We start from the raw sequence: 18572 nt of genomic DNA on the forward strand, positions 1-18572 counted from the left end.
ATCTCGGGCGAGCGCAATGCTGACCACATTGTCTCCTACAGTCTACTGTAGTGTACCGTTACGGTCTTGAATGAAGTGCTCTAACACACTTCAAGGCCCTGATCCAATATGGATTGTTGTGCCAACGATTATTATTATTATGGTCAATGATATTGTTTGACACTATCTAGTTTTATGAGAGTACAATTTGGAAAAATTTAAATTTGGAAGATTGGTTCTGTCGCTGTTAGGGGCAGTGAAAAATCAATCAAAGAATTGGATATCTAAAGTTTGGGTGCCGTAGTCACTGATGCCAAGAATTGAGTCAAGGAATGGCAAAATGGATGCACTAGATTTTACTCTAATGCTGCTGCTTGGACGTCTGCTCACTACATTGGTGGCAGATAGCGTAGGTCTAAAATATGAAAAGATTCGCTCAGCGGAATAAGTCATCAGCCAACAGTGATGGGGTACCTCTGACATTTAAGTAACCCACTTGGCTACAAAAAGATCTGATGGAACAGATGTAATCCCCTTCAAGTCATTGGTTAGGATAGTTGAGAGAAATTACATATCCAGAACCAAATGTGGTTTCGATTGAGGGGAACAATACCCCACAGGTTTCGAGGGAATAGTAGATAAAAATCGCATGTGATACAGAGTTTATCGGAGACTAATATCACGGATAGTATCTGCATGCTCTCAATAAATTAAAATTGACTGGTTTTTATTGCAGGCCTCCTTTAACTTGTAGAAAAAATCGGTTTTGTCCTTTCAACAAAATAATCCCATAGTCACTTTGGACCGTACCCCCAGAACTGTAGTCCACATCTTACCCCGTGTCCCTGGTCATTGTCGAATCCACCGAAAATCGTCCTCATTCTACGAATCCATTTTCTTGAGCGCTTGGTTGCAGTTATTTTTATAGCGTTCCTTACTCATTATCATCAGACAAAATCTAAGCTTATTCAGAAACGAGGAAAGTGGCGAATTTCGATTTTCGATCCTGTCATTACCCCAACGAAGCAGGATCCAACCCGTTGCCAACATTTATTGTCCCTGACTGTGGTCGACAGCGTACGAGGAACTCGCAATCTCGGATGGCGCCATTGAAAGAGGAAAAACATTAAAATGGGCGAATTATATTTTCCTCTAATAGCCCTTTTGGAGGATAGGGACCTCCTTAAAACACGTGTGCCGTCCCTTGGCACAGTCATAAATGAACATATATATGTGCACACTATTTAAAACACTATTTATGATTTATTCATGTGATTAAACTACGAAATAACAGACTGTGAACATGCTTCATACTTCCATTCCTAAAACTAAACTGTTTGCCTTCACAACAGAAGAAGAAGAATTTTAAGTGAGAACTATTATATAATCGATCGCTTTCAAATATTGTGCTTAACTAGAATAAAAGTTGCTCAGAACTTCATACTAAAAACAGGCCCCAGAAATCGAGGAGTTACAATTAAAATTCTCACTAGGAAACCTAAAAATTTACTTTTGCCTGTATAATTAGCATTAATTATATATTATCGAAAAATCACTTTTCCTCAAAGGAAATTTCTTTCACTAAATTTAAAACATTTTTTTGCAAAATCACATACTTTTAAAATAGATCAAATTCTAATTCTATTTTTATTTAATTTATTATTTCAGGCTGACCATCACTGCTTCATGCCCAATGAACCTACAGTACTTTCCGATGGATCGGCAATTGTGCCACATAGAAATCGAGAGTTGTAAGTATCACTATTCCATTTTTATCTCTGAAAAGATTTACTAAACTAACTTCAATAGATTTTTCAAGACAGTAAAATATAGTTAAGAAAAGAGTCGAATTTCGACTATTATATGCTCATTCAGAATTTATTCATTAAGATGAAAAAACTTTCGTGGAAATATTTTTTTGTTAACAAAGTACGAAATATAAATAACTCTAGCTCTGGATCGAATCAATTGCTTGTGATTTCGCGTGAACTTTCAGCCCGAACTTTTTTCTAGGTTCAAGGCAATATATTTTCGGGTAAATTACTAATTAAATACAGTCAGCCCGTTATCGACTGTTTTCCGAAAATCAATAAAATGCTCGTTAATTATTCACATATCAAATGTGATCAAGTATTGCTTTGAATGATAAAAAGAAAATCACGGACAATTCAGCATAAGATTGCGATGAGAAATAATAACAAATGAAATTAGAATTCAAAAAATAATTAAACGGCCCCTGTTTGTGCTCAATCATTTAATAATGTATATTTATGATAATATAAACATATAATTTTAGTTACCATTTTTATAATTTATTGGTTGGTTTTCGGTCGCCTTCTCTTTTACAGCAACCGCAGAAGGTTGACTACGACTAGTCACCCATGGGTGGAATAATTTGTAAAAGTAAAAACAATTAACCAATTTAAATAAAGTAAACAGAACTGTATTCTTAAAACCAAAAAAAATACAACTTCACTTTTAAATACAAAATCATGCGTAATGGCGCACTTGTCCTTGTTTCTTATGTATATTCACAAAATAAATGAAAATATTTAGATTATCTATGTTGCAAGAAGATCGTTTGGAATCTTTAGATTGAAATTTCGCGAGAATTAAAACGTATCTATCGAAATTGGAACCACGTGTAGGGGCCATACCTTATTATAACCCTCAGCATATACAGATGGTTACTCGAATTTATATTTGAAGTCTTTTCTACGTGACAAGTAACAAGCAATCAATCTTTCTTCCACTTTCGTTCACATTTACACTATCATTTTGTTCAAGATAAAATTTAAAATGAAATAATTATACTTGTACTGATTAATTTCATATCCGCAACAAGAAACCCCTTTTGAAAAGAGGTAATTGAATCAGACATATTATTCTCTCCTTAAGACTTTTTTCAACGCATATTCATCTTCACCTATTCCAAGCAAGAAAAAAATATCAAAAAGCAAACCAAACCATTTAGCTTTGAGCTAGCACTTTTTAATAATGAAAATTCGGAACTCGAAAAACAACAAGGAAATTTAGAGCAAATTTTGCTTTGCTTAGATGAAAAAGAAAGCTTATATTTTGCATTAAGACAAGTCAAATGTCCAATTTATATATTGCCGATATCATTTCGAAAATAATACAAAATAAGAAATATGGAAAATGATTTAGTCGGAAATCTCGTAAAATGTGCACCGAATCCGTTAATTTTAAATGTTTCAATATTTGATTTTTCCTTTTTCAAATAAAATGCATGCTATTTCCTTCCTTTGTGAAGAAGGAGAATTAGAGGGAACCAAAATTTTCTTAGACTATATTTTAAATTGTACTCGTTATTATATGAGCCAAATATTTTTTTTTAAGAAAATCAGTTTTATTATTGCATAGTAGATTAGAATGTGTTTTTATTTAGTTTAGTATCATTATTAAGGAATGTTTTCTATGCTAAACCAAAAATCATTCTATAACGATTTTTAGCTATGATATATATACCTTCAAAAAATCACCAAATCCATCAAATAATTTAATTTTATTCATCCATTTATTTAGTTTTAATATTCAATAAAATTAAAATCAAGTCCTGGTTAGCTTACCATTCTCCCCTTTAGCGTCTTAGCCCTCCCATTCATAACTTTTAATAATTAGTTATTTCACAGAAACGAATAATTGAGGTAAAGTTAGTATATTAGTTTGAGACAAAAATCCTATATCTACAATCCATCTATTGAAGAAAACTTTTAGGAATTATAGCAACTTTAAAATTGCTTAATTAGAAAATCAACTATATTTTCTTTATTTTTCATTTATCAACACAGTAGCCTTGACACAATCAGCCGCCATATTCTATTCAAGATACTATATCGCTTCCATTTTGAAAATATGACAATACATATGAAACAGGAGTTAAAAGTAGGCACGAATTTTAATCTGAATAATATGAATGATCCAAAAACCTTTATTTCAATTAGTTTATCATACGAAAGATGCAAACAATAATTTCTAATAAATTAGGATTTTGCGTGTGGAAAGCAAAGGTAGGGGAATCATTTCTACAAATGTAATTACATACTTTGTTCACATTTATATTAGTTCGAGGTACAACATGATACGGAAAAAAATTTTCTTTTAGGGGCATTCAAAAAACATATTATTGAAGCTTTGTCTATAACTTTGTTCATATTACCATTTAGAATTTTTAGGAAGAAGAGCGAGCAAGAGGTCATTTTCTCCTTTCAGCCAGCATTATTTGGAAATCGATCCATGCATCCGTGTTGCTCAAATTGTTAACTCTTTTTAAACCACCCTCAGGATTGATACCTTTGATTTAACAATTGATACCTTTGAGTTAACAATCTATTTAACATTCAATGTCTAACTATTAATTATTAACTTTAATAATGCTTCTATCATATAAATATAAAAAAACAACTCTAAACCGGTCTCAGTCCGAAAACAAAAACTTCTAGATTTGCTGGAAATCAGTACACATTCGTAGAAAATTAGCATTTATCAAAAGTTTCATTACTTTGATATTTTTCGCAGACCAGATGCACCTTTCTACATAATGAGATTGTTTTAGATGGATAGAAATATATCTCTCATTTTTCAAAAATAAATTAATTGAGTATAAATTCTCAATTTAAATAATTTTTTCTGTCTCAAGCAGAATTTCCCTAATTGTCCTCAGTCTGTAAGGATAGACTACTGTTACAAAGTCCAAGTTGTTATCCTTACTTAAAACTAGAAAAAAAATGATATTAACTCTTAATTATTGAATTAATATTAAACTTTCAAGGAAAATTCCATTTAACACAAGTTTTCGATTGATTATGCCTGAAAAAGTTGTTTCGGAAAAATATATTTATTCTGGAATATGGATTTCAACTCCGAAAAATAATATTATTTCAAAACGCTTGATAACTTCTTAACTATATTTCCCACGAATTAGAACCTCAAATCGAAATCAAATTCAGCTTATCATCCCAAATTTGTTTTGCAATTGTAAAAAACAAATCATTTTTATTTGTTTTTTTCTCCATTCCAATCATATTTTATTATTTATGTTATGCGCAGAAATCGATTGCAACATACATCTCTAAATTTCTAAACTCATTTCAACTCTCTTAGTAAAGATATCTGAATATGGGACATACTATTTTAAAACAAGGAAAACAATTATTTGAAACTATTATTTATTACCAATCAGACAAATGTGCGCTTTTTTACAGAAATCCAGCGAAAAATTAAACAATTGAATTTCAGTCCCTATTCACTTAACTCTCTTTTAATAACATTTATCTTCATTAAATTAAATGCAAAACCATAGTACAAAATGAAAACAATTTTTTCGCTTCATAAATAGAGATAATGAGAAAAAGTGATAATTTTTTGAATTTTTGCATGCTTAAATCACCACGATTTCGAGAAATCGAAAGCATTTTATAAATGTGTAATGTACAAATGCATGACTTGGGTGACAGTTATTTCTGTTAGTTTTCTTCTTCATTTCAATATTTAATTGTTATTTTGTAGTAATTTAAATAAATAATCTTCATACTTAAAACAGTATTTCTTATTTTTTCTCAATTTTCAGCATAATATAAAGATAATTCATTTTCTTCATTTTCTTTCTGTACCATTTATTAGACTATCATATAAATACAAATATAATTCTATAATTTTTTTATTATTTTTGATTTATTAAATATTTAATTTCGATAAAAATCAAACAGGAGCGCTTTAATTAAAATTTGTCAATTTTTAAATAGCGGATTTACTTAAAAAATACAATACTCTCTGAACAAAAAGAAACAAGAAACAAGAAATGAAACAACAATATTATACAAATATTAGTTTCATATTAAAATCGATAGAGAAATGAATGAAGAATACGATGAAAATTAAAGAAAAAAAGAAAAACAGAAATCAATTAACAACTGCATGACACTTCAGGGAATATAATTTCAGTTAACATACACTCATCAAAGTATTTTTTTTTTGTAATTTAATTCTCTGATTTCATGAATTTCATTTTATTTAATAAAACATGTACAGAGAAACCATTTTGTACATTTTACTTATGGTATTTTTGAGTACGCTTCAATGAAAATATATATTTTTAATGAATTTATATACATTTTTTCTTATTTAAGTTTTATCACTTTCCTTACCACTATTATGTCATTTATTTACGACGATATTTGAATGGACTGATTGAAAAATAGTATCGATTAGTTAGTTCCATAATTCATTGTGCCCTAATGATCGGATTCTGAAAATAATATTTGTTTAATATATTCTCACTAAAAAGCTACCTTTGGCAATATAAATGAAAACGTGATTTAAATTTATATATTCTATCCTTACTACTCACATTTTCTTGCATTCCTGTGTTGTAAATATTCTCTTGCTGACAACTTAACGGGCGATCGTTTGGACACATAATTCTCGACTAATTTTTGCGTCTGATAAAATATAATTTTTGTATTTATTAAATGTTACTTTAATCATCATTCATGAAACAATACCAATGATCTACATAACAAAAACTACTCCAATTCAAATTTCGTTGGACATCAAAGGTATAGGATGTCCAAGGAATTTAAATTGATATTAATAGTATTGATTACACTCATAACTCATAAGTCAGTAGAAAATAATCCAGACATAAGAAAAATTAAAAAAAAAAGAATGAGAAGAAAAACAAGCAATATAAAGTCAAAGAAAATTCATCGTGTTTATTCGTGTTTGAGATTATTTATTTATTTATTTGGGAATGACGGCATTTTGTATATTGTTTTGGCTCTGGAGTCGGTTACACAATGCGAGATATCCGGTACTTCTGGAAAGATGGCCTTAGTAGTGTTGGAATGAGCAGCGAAGTTGAACTTCCACAGTTTCGTGTATTGGGACACAGGCAGAGGGCGACCGAAATAAACCTAACCACAGGTACCCACCTTTTCAAAGTCACAGTCACACATTATTCGTTTTCTATTACTTTTGATTTCACTTCTTTTGTTTTGTTTTTTCTTTTCACAGAAGGAATAGTACAATAATATATTCCTTCAATTTAATTTTGAAATTATTTTAATCATGATTTGAACAGTATCGTATATTTTTCATCCCGCACAAACGCAAATGAAATTTATACTTTAGTTGATTCAAGTAAATCGATATTTTCGATACAAAAGAATATACAACTGTAGTAGAGGCACTAAAAGTATAGTTTACTCTACGTTGATGTGTATACATTATTATGTTGAACGCTTTCTTTTTCTCTCCGCCTCATCACCGTACCTTGCATCCCAGTCTATGGTCCTTTCAAAACATACAAATGAAGTTTTGCACACTATTTTTTCGAATTCCTAATTTTATATGTGTAATAAATAAATCAGCTATGAAACACTACAAATAGTAATTGCGATTAAGCCAAAAGTTCTAGGTGTAGTTTTCTTCTAAGCGTTCATAAATATAATATAAAAAAATGTAGTCGAAATGCATTCAGCGGCGTGATATACTTCCTTGAATTACTGCTGCCAACTGAACAATCAGCAGTCTTAATAAATTTATCTTTCAAATAATTCAATACATATTATTATAGCATATGAAATGAATTTACGTATTGTTATATTTTTCAAACTCATTGAAAAGCAACCAGAGTTCTGAATGAGACTATTAATATAATAATTTTTTTTAGAAATTGTACATATACAAAGAGCAAATGATCACTTAAGAATAGATTCACGTATGCCAATTAGAGAAAAAAAATTAATGAATAAATTTGAGACTTTTAATAATATAAAAAAATCAAAATCACTTTACCATTTTTTATAGAATTAATAGTCCCATTATTTGTTTTTTCGTTTATGCGAAAACTTTTATTCCAAAATATTCATTCCAAAAAAAATCAACCAACTAACTTCTACTACATAAACACCGAATGCGCGACTCCTCGAACTATACAAATACATTGTAAATAAAAAAAATATATCGAAAAAAAAAATATGCGGAAAAAACATTGAAACCATAAACCAAAAAAAAAACTATAGTTGGATATACAATGCGAGATATACGCTATAAATGGAATGAAGGCCCAAACTCGGTTGGTGTCTCGAGTGAGGTCTCTCTGCCCCAATTTAAGGTTTTGGGTCATCGTCAGAGAGCTATGGAAATCAGTCTCACAACAGGTACCTGTAGACGGTTACCGAATTTTTTGATGATTTTTCCAAAAGTTTTGTTTTTAAATAAAGATTTCTAATGTTATTTTTTTACGTTTGGACGTTTTGTTTTTAAAATGCGAATCGAATCGTTTTTTCGGTTAATGTTTCTAGAATAATATAAATAAAAATATTCTTTCAGAATTATGGTATTGCCGATTTTTCTGTTTATTTGGTTTACTTTGTAAGATATTTTTATGAAATGGTAGAAGCTCAGTTATTTTTAAACGTTTCTATTTAAGGTGCTTGAAAGATGTTTACTTCTTTGCTAATTGTGTACTTAAGTTTAACAAAATAGCAAAACTAAAGGAAAAAAATAAAAAAAAAATGTTTAATAAATTTAAAACTATATTTCTATATCATTAAAAGAAAGAAAACATCTTCCAAGAACAATACGGGTATACCCTTGAAATATTTCATATTTTTGATACTCTAAAAAATACAAATACACAGGAAACACCATTTTCTTCTAGATAATTAGTGGTAATGCGAGTCTAGTCTATAGGTGAATCAATCTAATTTCATTCATAATTGGTATCATTATATGATTATCATATTTTTAAAATCATTCGACCAAATAGTCACGAAAGCTAAGTGACAAACAAATTTTCACCAAAATATTCTCCCGTTATAAAGTAGAGTAACTCCCTTTTTGCTACAAAAGCCATCAGCCATGCGTGGTGAATACCACTTTCCCTACAACTCTATTTCCGTTATCATTAAAAATCAATCGGGTGCTGTGCTTCAATTTTCGATAACAGTGAAGAAGGTATTCTACGAAACCCTATCAGTTTCTAGGACGAGTTTCTTGGGTGATTAAACCTTCCTGATTACTGCTCTAAATCAATCAAATGCCAGCAGAGATCGCCAGACGGAATTATAAAATTGTTCATAAATGGAAACTTTGGTTTGCCACTTCGTACCCAATTATAGTGTTAATTCTGGCCTTAAGAGATGTTTAATGCCGTCCATCATTTTTGCTGTAAGAAACCGAAATCCGAAACAATATTCTCTGCTGACAAATTCATTATTCGCCAAATTTCCTGATCCAATCCAACTTGATGGGGAAAAGCAACGAATTTGGTTTGCGTTGTTCGGAAAATACGAATCTAATTTTAAAAATTACCAACTTGTTTCGAAAAATTCGATTTTGGTAGGAAAAAATACGAATTTCCCTGGCAAAATTGTGAATTCGGTTAGAAAAAAAATAAACAATTTTGTTTGAAAATTTTCAAATTTGATTGAGAAAGTTATTGATTGGAAAGCCAAAAATTTGCAGGGAAAAAAGGGAATTTAACAATTTCGGTGGAAAAGTATGCATGAAGCCAGTTTTACGAACTTGCTTGAATCCGGATTTGCTTAGAGAACATTAAATTTGGGCCGCGAAAATATGCATAAATTGGGTAAATTCTACATTCCAAATTTGTAGAAAAGGAATATTTGTTCCAAATTTGAATATTGAATAAGACTTCCACGACGAAATTACTAAAAATGACTTTGATATTATACCCAAGCTGAAAATTATCCACTCAGCCCTTTTCAGCCCTTTGGTATTGTGAATAAAAGGAAGAAGTATCCACACATAATGATATCAAAAGCCCTAACGCCCACCCTCCCCCCCCCCCCTGGGGACCCATCATTAACCATTAACATGGGCCTTTGTATGTTCTCCGTGCCCTTAGTTTAGGCACCGATTTTCTTGCTTATCTCAAATAAATTTAGATGATCGCCTTAGTCCCTCAGCTAGGGTACTTTGGGTTTGGCAATCCACAAACCAGTAGTAGGGAGTGCGGCTGTCAAGCACCAAAGTGTTTTATCCGCTAAATTATTAAAAACTAACCACACAGAAGACAACCTCGAAGCATCCTTGCCTTCCACCTATAATCCTAGAGGGACACGCATATTTTACATCCTCCATAATAGGTATTTTCCTTAAAATTCAACTTATTAAATAACTTATCAAATCTAGACATGTTCTCGTTTATCGACGCTCCTTATTACTAGGACAAAGGATCTCTATTTTAATGACTATCTTATGTGCTTTTAGAGACACACACCTCCCAAACGTAGGACTCATGCTAGAGGGACCTCCTCCTCGATTGTGGGAGGGTCGGACATAAAAGGAAAAAGGCGATGAGATTCGACACTTGTCATCTAATCTGTATGTACACCTCTAGTTTACCTAGTGCAAGGAATCGACTCTCTCTTCACCTACTGAAAGGTTATAGTAGACATCCTGATTGCTGCTTTAACACTATTCAGAGTCATGCAACCTTTATTGTCTTTAGATCCCTTGAATTACTCATACAGTTCTGTTATGATGCCTTTTACGTACCATTCTTTTCACGCCAAATTAGTCTACCTACCGGACTTCTACTGTCTAAAATATCCGAAATAATATATGCGCTTACGATGGCGCGATGGTTGAGGGAGTAGAACATCAGCCACTTAATTTCGTTGAACAGAGTTCCAATTCTAGTCGTTATAAATGTTTGTATTCTTGTCGTGTTTGTCTAGCTACTGTGAACTTATCACTTGCAAAGCATTAAGTGTGATGACCGCACAGTCTTACCGGAAATAGAAGGAGAAACAGTTCAGTTAAGATAAAAGAAACCCTTTTGGTAAGATTAAATTTCGGGTCTTGAGTCACCTCTGCAAGTATATAATTCTTAAAAACATTTCCATTCTGGATCTAAAGGATGGTTTCTGTTTCCCTTGAACTCTGTTCTTCGAAAACTGGTGTAGATCTGTTTAGGAAGTAAAACCTCGAATAACAGTATACTCAAGATTACCATCTTGGCCTTAATAAAGTTGATTTTCTTCAGTATATTAGCATGACGACAGTTGAATGCATAGGAGTACCGCTGCACCTTACAGCTAGACGACGATATTCTAACTTACTACTACGCTTTTTCGTCCCTAATATGGCAACCATAACCCTGCCATAGGAGAGGGATCCATTGCAAAAACCTACCTATTGACTCCCGATTAAACTTTTGAAGTGTTTCTTGATGCGTTCCAGGATTATTTTAGCTAATATCTTCGCGCAGCAGAGAGCAAAGAAACACCCCTCCAATTGGCGTACTCAAGAATGGTATTCATTCCATAATCTTAACGATTCTCCTCTCCTTCCACACAGTGGAAAAAATCTTGGACTCCGAGAATTTACGAATGAGTAAAAGTAGCAAACTGCAGCAGTTTCAAGGAGCAGTTGTGCTTGGAAACCGTCCAGTGGCTTTACTCTGAACATGCTGACAGGTAAAACAATTTCGCTTCTGTTTAGATTGACAACGCGTATCCGCATGTTACGTTGACTTGTCATAACCTCCAAATGTATTGAAACTTTACGGGATATTGCATTATGTTTATTCAGAATAGTGATGATGAAATACTCCACTTCTCAGTTGTTCATCATCGCGAATAAGAAGCCTGCCAATAAAGTCCCTCACAGGACTGTCGAAGGCCTACGACCACCTGCAAGCTCTTTCAGGATGCAGCCTATGGTAGCGAGACCGTTGCTATTTGCAGTAGATTTTCCCTCTCTGATCAACACAATAGTGGAATTTTACTTGACACGCCGCCATCAACAGGACTCTCAGTTCCTTGGGTTTATCAATCCGCCTCCACGTTTCCACAATCTTGTAACATCCTCCTCGGATTTGGCCGACAACGCCACTTTTGATAGTGGCCCAGGAAGTTTCTTTAGAACTTGTGTCGTTTGCGTAACCAAAAAATTTTACCATTCCTAGACGATAGCGAAATCCAGGATACTGCCCGGAAGGACGTCCTGTTTGCCTGTGAGATTATACAGTAGCGGCGAGACGTCTGTGTCATCGAGTTAGGCAAACTTAGAAGAAAACTACTAAATCCGCAACTGATCGCGATATGGTCGATCCAGTCAGTCGAAGGCTACCTGACATTGTAGCAGAGATGATGCCGATAAGGACGCGGTGTAGCTTGTAGAAGTTTACAAACCATTCACCGTTGTTATTACGATCGTCAAGACCATACCTTCCCATCACATGTTGCCAAAGCCCAAGATTGCACTCAAATCAAAATATCACCTTTAAGAAGCCTCTCGTGAACTTGGTGTAGTTGTGTTGAAAGCACCCTTTCTCTTTAAATCGAAATTCTCCATTGGTGTGAGGTACACGGCAATTGTAATGCTTCTTAACCAGGATCGGAATCTTTCTGTTATCTTGATGGAAACCGTTAGTAAGAATCCGACACAGAAGTTCTCTAGGAACTCCAAAAATATAGTACTGCAAAAGAATGAGAGGTACTCTCTAAAGCCCCATCATCTCACTTTGAGTAAGTCAACAATAGCCAGTCTATATCACCGGAATACTTGTCTAAGTCCGAGAAAGCTTTCCCACAAAACCGTTGTTGGAGATTATTTTCACAGTTTTCGGTAGCCAGAAGTAGTAGCCATGAAATCGATCCCTCTCCGTGACGCTGCTTTCGTCGTAGCAAGACTCTTTCAAAATTTGCTGGTTTCTAGCGCACAAAGGTCTGTCCCCTTTAATGACCGTTCACGACAAGTAGGGAATTCTTTCAGTGTAGTCTTAAACTCGATTTCAGTCGAACTATTAATAACCCATTTATCCTTCCTTCCGCAAGAATTGATAAAATAACTACAGTGGTGATACGTGCTATGGGTAGGAAGATATCACTGGCCGCTCAGGGGAGCCCAATTAACGCTGTGGTGCGCTGTTTTGACGCCACAAACTCCCAAGACCGTGACTGCTGTCATGGGAGAAGGGAGACGGAGTCTAATGGGCTCGGATCTTCAAGGCCAGCCCGTAGCATTCAAGAAGAAAAGCAACTCTCCCATCCTGCAGCTAGAAATCTCTCTGAGGTCCCCAAAGAATGGTTTACCCAGTGTCCTTAACTTGACTCTAGCCAGAGCTGGGCAATCGCAGAGAATGTGCATGAGGGTTTCCTTTCCTTCTCCGCAGCTTCGACAATGCGAATTTTGGGGTATGTCGAACCTGGCGCCATGGACCCCTCTGGGCCAGTGCCCCGTGCAGAACGCCGTAATCTTGAAAGCATTTGCACGCGTCTGGCACAGGAGCTCTCGTGATCGGGCTATATTATAAGCGGCCAAATTCTCCTTGATTTGGAACAGCTCGTAAGCCTTCACCATCTTAGGCCCGTGGCTGCTAGGTAGTGCGAGTAGACTCGGGCCCCGACAGCCGCCAGCGGAACACCGACTGTATTCGCGAGGGACTGCCAAGAGCAGAGCGAAGCCAGGCCAATTCGTCAACCCGCTCATTCCCCTCTATGTTCCTATGCCAGGGAACCCAGATGAGGGGGACCTTAAACGTGTCGCCCAGGCGGTACCGCTCGTCTCTGCATTGCCCCACCAGCCTGGAAGATGTCGTCGCTGGGTACAAGGCCTTGATGGCGCTTGGCTATTGGTCAGAATGGCTATGTTACGCTTTGGGCTCGAATCTCGCTCCAGGCATCGATAGGCTTCCATATACGTGCTATACTCGTGCGTTATACTAAAAGTTCCGCGTCTGGACAGGTGACTCTGTCCAAATTCCACCCGATGTACTCAAAAGAAATGCAGGTTGATGTTCCTTTCTCTCTGGACATATCTTGGATGCTTCCAATATATATTACTGATAAAAGCTCAACTATTAATAAGACCTCCTCCTGGCAGTCCAAATGACCTTCTTAGAGAATTTAGAACAGCCTTTAGCCTGCCATCAAAATTTGCAGTTCTAACAGATTTTTCGTTGATTGTGAGGGGGGAAAGAGGGGCGTGCCACCGCCTCCAAATACTTTTGAGGGGCCGTAATGGAAATTTGAATTTTGGCAAACAGCACATTGTTCTGACCTTACCATTTACGAGTCCAACACCGATGGCCAGACTTTATTAAGCCATTGGACGAGTAACTAATAACTTATAATACTTGGTGCCTCTCCCTTATTGCAGGGCTCTAATGACATTATATCTTGTGAACAATTCACCCGCACCCTCGAAATTCGTGCCTCCCCAGATCGGATAAGTAGAGCTTGTGCTCCTCAGGAGTATGCTTATGACACACGATAAGACAAACATTGAATCTAACACTTTTCAGCATAATAAAAATTTCGGTCCTTCAAATATCGCACCACTTTAGGCCTGACTACCGAGGAAAATGTAAACCGACGAGGCAAAGGAAATCCCTGCCAACATTTTTAATATATCGCGCTAAAAGAATGTTAAACTGTTTAAGGTATAATATTAACCCTGAAGATAGCGAAGTATTGCGTCCAACAATGCAGTAAGGAGTTTCGAAGCTTGCCTTAGGATTTTACTTAAAGTCCTTATCCAGGATAGCCGTAAAAACTAATGATTTCTAGCGCCACTATACTGTGGTATTTTTCCGACCAGTTTGATTTCAATGTTCTATTAGAGTCGTTTCCCCAAAATCGTCTGTTATGCCTTATTTTGTTCTTCAACTCTTGTCCCGTCCACTAGCGGGATCGTCGTGATTGATTTCGCCTTTTGGCTCTATTAAAAGGCTGATCTGGATGCAATTGCGAGGCTTTTAAATCCTCATCCAACGTATCAAGCAACCGTTGTTTCGGCCGGCCTTTTGGTCGCTTACCATCGACTTTGATGTTCAGACCAATCTTGGCAAGTGAATTGCCGGTGGCGCGAATTACGTACAACCCCATCGATCGATGCAACCCCATATCTATCGCGGATATCCTCATTTCGGATATGATCAAAGCGTGTCACTCCACTAATCCAACACAACATCTTTGTCTCCATTACCGCAAGACGCCGTTCACTGTCTTTTATAGTCGGCCTACACTCAGAATCATAAATTCAACAACAATAGAACAAGAACGATTTTTCGACCAGTTGGTCCTCAATGTGCTATCGGAGACGTTACGCCAATATCCATTAGATAATTGAATCCAATCCCAATAAGAGATTCCTTGAGTTTTTAACGAACAACATCCACTTCCAAAAATTGGAGAATGATTCTCAAAATAACTAAAACAGTATTTTTTTTTTTTTTTTGAGGATTGCGGGGTCCTAAATCCGCATCAACTTTATGCCGGACCGAACCAAATGGGAAGCGACTTACTCCCTGTTTTTTTGGTCCACGGACCCCTCGTTTAGGGCTTAGCACCCAAACTTTGAAAATATTAAGCGATGACGGCTTTACGGTTTCTTACCAGGGCAGAGGCAAATCGTCAGACACTGCCTCACCTCTGCCCTGGGAGCAGCATGACCAGAGCACCTCGCAGATGTTAAATGCTCTTTTATATAATTCGCAGAACACAACATGATTACAAATTATATTGACCGTAAATCCTTGGCCAGGAGCTGAAAATATTTTTTTTTTTTGTTGTTTAAGAGAGAAAAGTGGAAATAGAATTTGATTTGGAACGTCTTCACGCCCTGAGGAACATCCAAGCTGAATTATCTTCCTAGCCCTTCTCATGACGCGGATGGCTACAAGGATTCCAAACTTTAGTCGTTAACTCACCACAGGGTGCCTCATCCACTGGCGTAGTTTTCCAATTTATCTAGGAAGCTCAGAAAACAATACCTAGAGAATATGCAGATTGGAGAGCACTTTCAATAATCCCTTCATCAGCGCAAATACGGAAGCCACAATGAAAGAGCGGTCGAGGTTTTCTGGTTTGAATATTCCTTCTTTTCTCATTAGATCCTGCTGGGGGATAACAGTCGAGTCAGCATTATTTTATAATAGCTGAATAAACTTTGGATAATTTTGTAAAAAATCAAAATATGTCTAAAACCCTACTTTTGACTATCTATATTTGATAGAACACCAATCAAAAACCTTATTTGGATTCCGAAATTTCTATTATGAATTTTAAGAAATGACACCTATTATGAATGAAATTCCATGAAAATTAGATCAGTTAGATTTTGCTTACATAAATTGAACGGAAACTTAAAACCAAAAAAAAATACCTTTTTTAAAAAATATTTATAATATTAAATAAATAATTAACTTCAACAATTAAATTAAATAAATTTAAATAAAATAGCTTATTTTATATTTGAGGTGGGTTTTAAGGATGAAAACAGTTCAATCTATGTTCCAATCAATTAATTCTTCTATAATAGCTATAGTTAAGCATTTCTGCCTTCGCGCCTTATCAATTCATATTTAACCCGCATGGCTGTTTCAGCTTTTCAATTCAATTACTTACCTACCGTTGAAATAGTAACATTTTATATTCTCAAAAAAAAACTTAATTTAGACCTAAACGCATTTAAGGAAAAACAACTTCCATATTTATTGCAATTGATAATTTATAGAAAAAATATATAAAAAAAAAATAATATCAATTTCTGCAAAGTAAATTTAGCGGTGAAAAACAAAAGAAAAAATTGCAATATAAAATTTTACATGACTTTTCAAACAAAATAATACATCGTTTGGCATGGCAAATGGTTTAAGCATTGTTCTTATATAAAACTAACATACAAAGATAATATCTTTATGAAAATGAAATATAGAAATTTGAAATAACGGCCAATACACACAGAACAAATCGAACGGTATGCAATCGCACATACAGTGTATATATACGGAGATTAGGGATATCAATTTTTGATTTTTGTTCTTTTTTAAATTTCATTTTGTTGTTGTACAACAAGAATTGAAAAAATCCGAAAAATGATAATAAAATTTTTTATGACCCTCACCAAGAAATGAATTCCCGAAAAAGTTGATCACCTTTATTGACTTTTTTATTGAAAGTTTATATGTGTCTTCTATTTTTGATTTTCAAAATTCCATTTGAATTTATAGCAAAATCACACGAAACTGAATTCCCTTCTCTTCATTTTCCTTATCTTGCAAGCAAATTATAATTATAATTTCCTTAATTTTCTCGATAAGTGTTTTAAATATAAATGTACATGTGTATGTGTGCTCAAAGTAAACTACAACTATTTTTTTCTTGATTTATTTGATTACGTACGTATGTATATCTTTCGAGAATATCTGAATATATGAAGATATCTTTTTGTTTAATTTTATGTTCAAATGAAATATCTATTTTACATAACTTTATTATATCGTTTCTCCAATCCCAATTCATTCTAGGAAACTACTCACGATTAGCGTGCGAAATTCAATTCGTCCGTTCGATGGGATACTATTTAATTCAAATCTACATTCCATCTGGACTAATTGTTATAATATCGTGGGTATCGTTTTGGTTAAATCGAAATGCGACCCCAGCCCGCGTAGCTTTAGGTGTAACAACTGTATTGACAATGACAACGCTTATGTCATCGACGAATGCTGCACTACCGAAAATATCTTATGTTAAATCGATCGACGTGTACTTGGGAACATGTTTCGTCATGGTGTTTGCTAGTCTTCTGGGTAAAAGATTAAAATAAAAAATTCAAAAGAATTAATTGAGATTAATTATAATCTCAATATTGGTGTTTGTTAATTTTCTGTGAATTTTAATTTTATCTGTTTTTATTTAGTGATTTGTATAAATTTTTTTGTCAATTTTTGGATGTGTGTCGTTGTAAATATTCGTTTTTCCAGTATTTTCTAGTTTATCTAGTATATCATTCAATGACTTCAACAAGGTAGTTTGAATAGTATCTAACCTTGCCTTGAAGACTCCAAAAAATTTTTTCAGGTTTCCAGTGTATCCTTGACTTACATTTCACCAAGACGGAAAAACAGAATATTTTGGCATTTTGATCCTTAAAAGCCCTCAAAATTGATTGTCATTCGATGTCAATATACTGTTTTGCTTAAGTGGCACAAAACCAATAAAAAGGGTTCCTGCTGTACAGGAAAGCTTTGGAAAGCATATTTTTATAATAGTTTGGTGTTTATGAGTGAAATATAGTAACAATTGAGAACGCTTTGCCAGAATACAATATAGTACAAACAATATAGTAGCCCATCTTATCAGGACCAAATATGTTCAACGGTCTCAAAGTTATTTTGTTCAAATTTTCCATCTGGTTCCTCCTGAGATCCCTATCAGACATATTTTGACTCCAATTCAGAGTCCGGCCCAAAATCAATTTCAAAATAAGTAATTAGGACCTTCCATTGAATATCTGAAGATAAATATCTAAATCTCCCTTCTCCTACCAGTTCCCTCCTCAAAGTAACCGAACGCGTCAGATTTAATGGTGCCTACCTTATCAGTAACCGAGAAAATTCGATTCAATCATGTGGCAGACTGTATGGAATCCCTATACTCCACAGAGGAGTCGACAAGAAATATACAGAAAAAAAGTGCGTAAATAGATCTATTTCAAGATTCTTAGGCATATACGAGTGAGGACTTGCAGAACGAAGATTTCCTTTCCTTAATCCAAGAATTTCGTACGTCAGGACTCTACTGTGTTGG

At 34.5% G+C, this 18572-nt stretch overlaps 1 protein-coding gene across 10 annotated transcripts in view; it reads left to right on the forward strand.

Moving 5' to 3' along the window:
• LOC119649986 (gamma-aminobutyric acid receptor subunit beta) overlaps positions 1–18572 on the forward strand; it is a 78587-nt gene that overhangs the window by 44870 nt on the left and 15145 nt on the right. For 4 of the 10 annotated variants that reach the window (XM_038052432.1, XM_038052433.1, XM_038052429.1 and 1 more), the window contains 3 exons: positions 1648–1730; positions 6778–6924; positions 17288–17572. In XM_038052432.1, coding sequence (XP_037908360.1) covers positions 1648–1730; positions 6778–6924; positions 17288–17572 — 515 coding nt within the window. Of the gene's footprint in view, positions 1–1647; positions 1731–6777; positions 6925–8024; positions 8163–17287; positions 17573–18572 lie in introns of all 10 variants that reach the window. The other 6 variants (XM_038052436.1, XM_038052438.1, XM_038052431.1 and 3 more) reach the window with 2 other exon arrangements.

The sequence above is a fragment of the Hermetia illucens genome, chromosome 2 (assembly GCF_905115235.1).
Source record: "Hermetia illucens chromosome 2, iHerIll2.2.curated.20191125, whole genome shotgun sequence".
Lineage (NCBI taxonomy): Eukaryota > Metazoa > Arthropoda > Insecta > Diptera > Stratiomyidae > Hermetia > Hermetia illucens.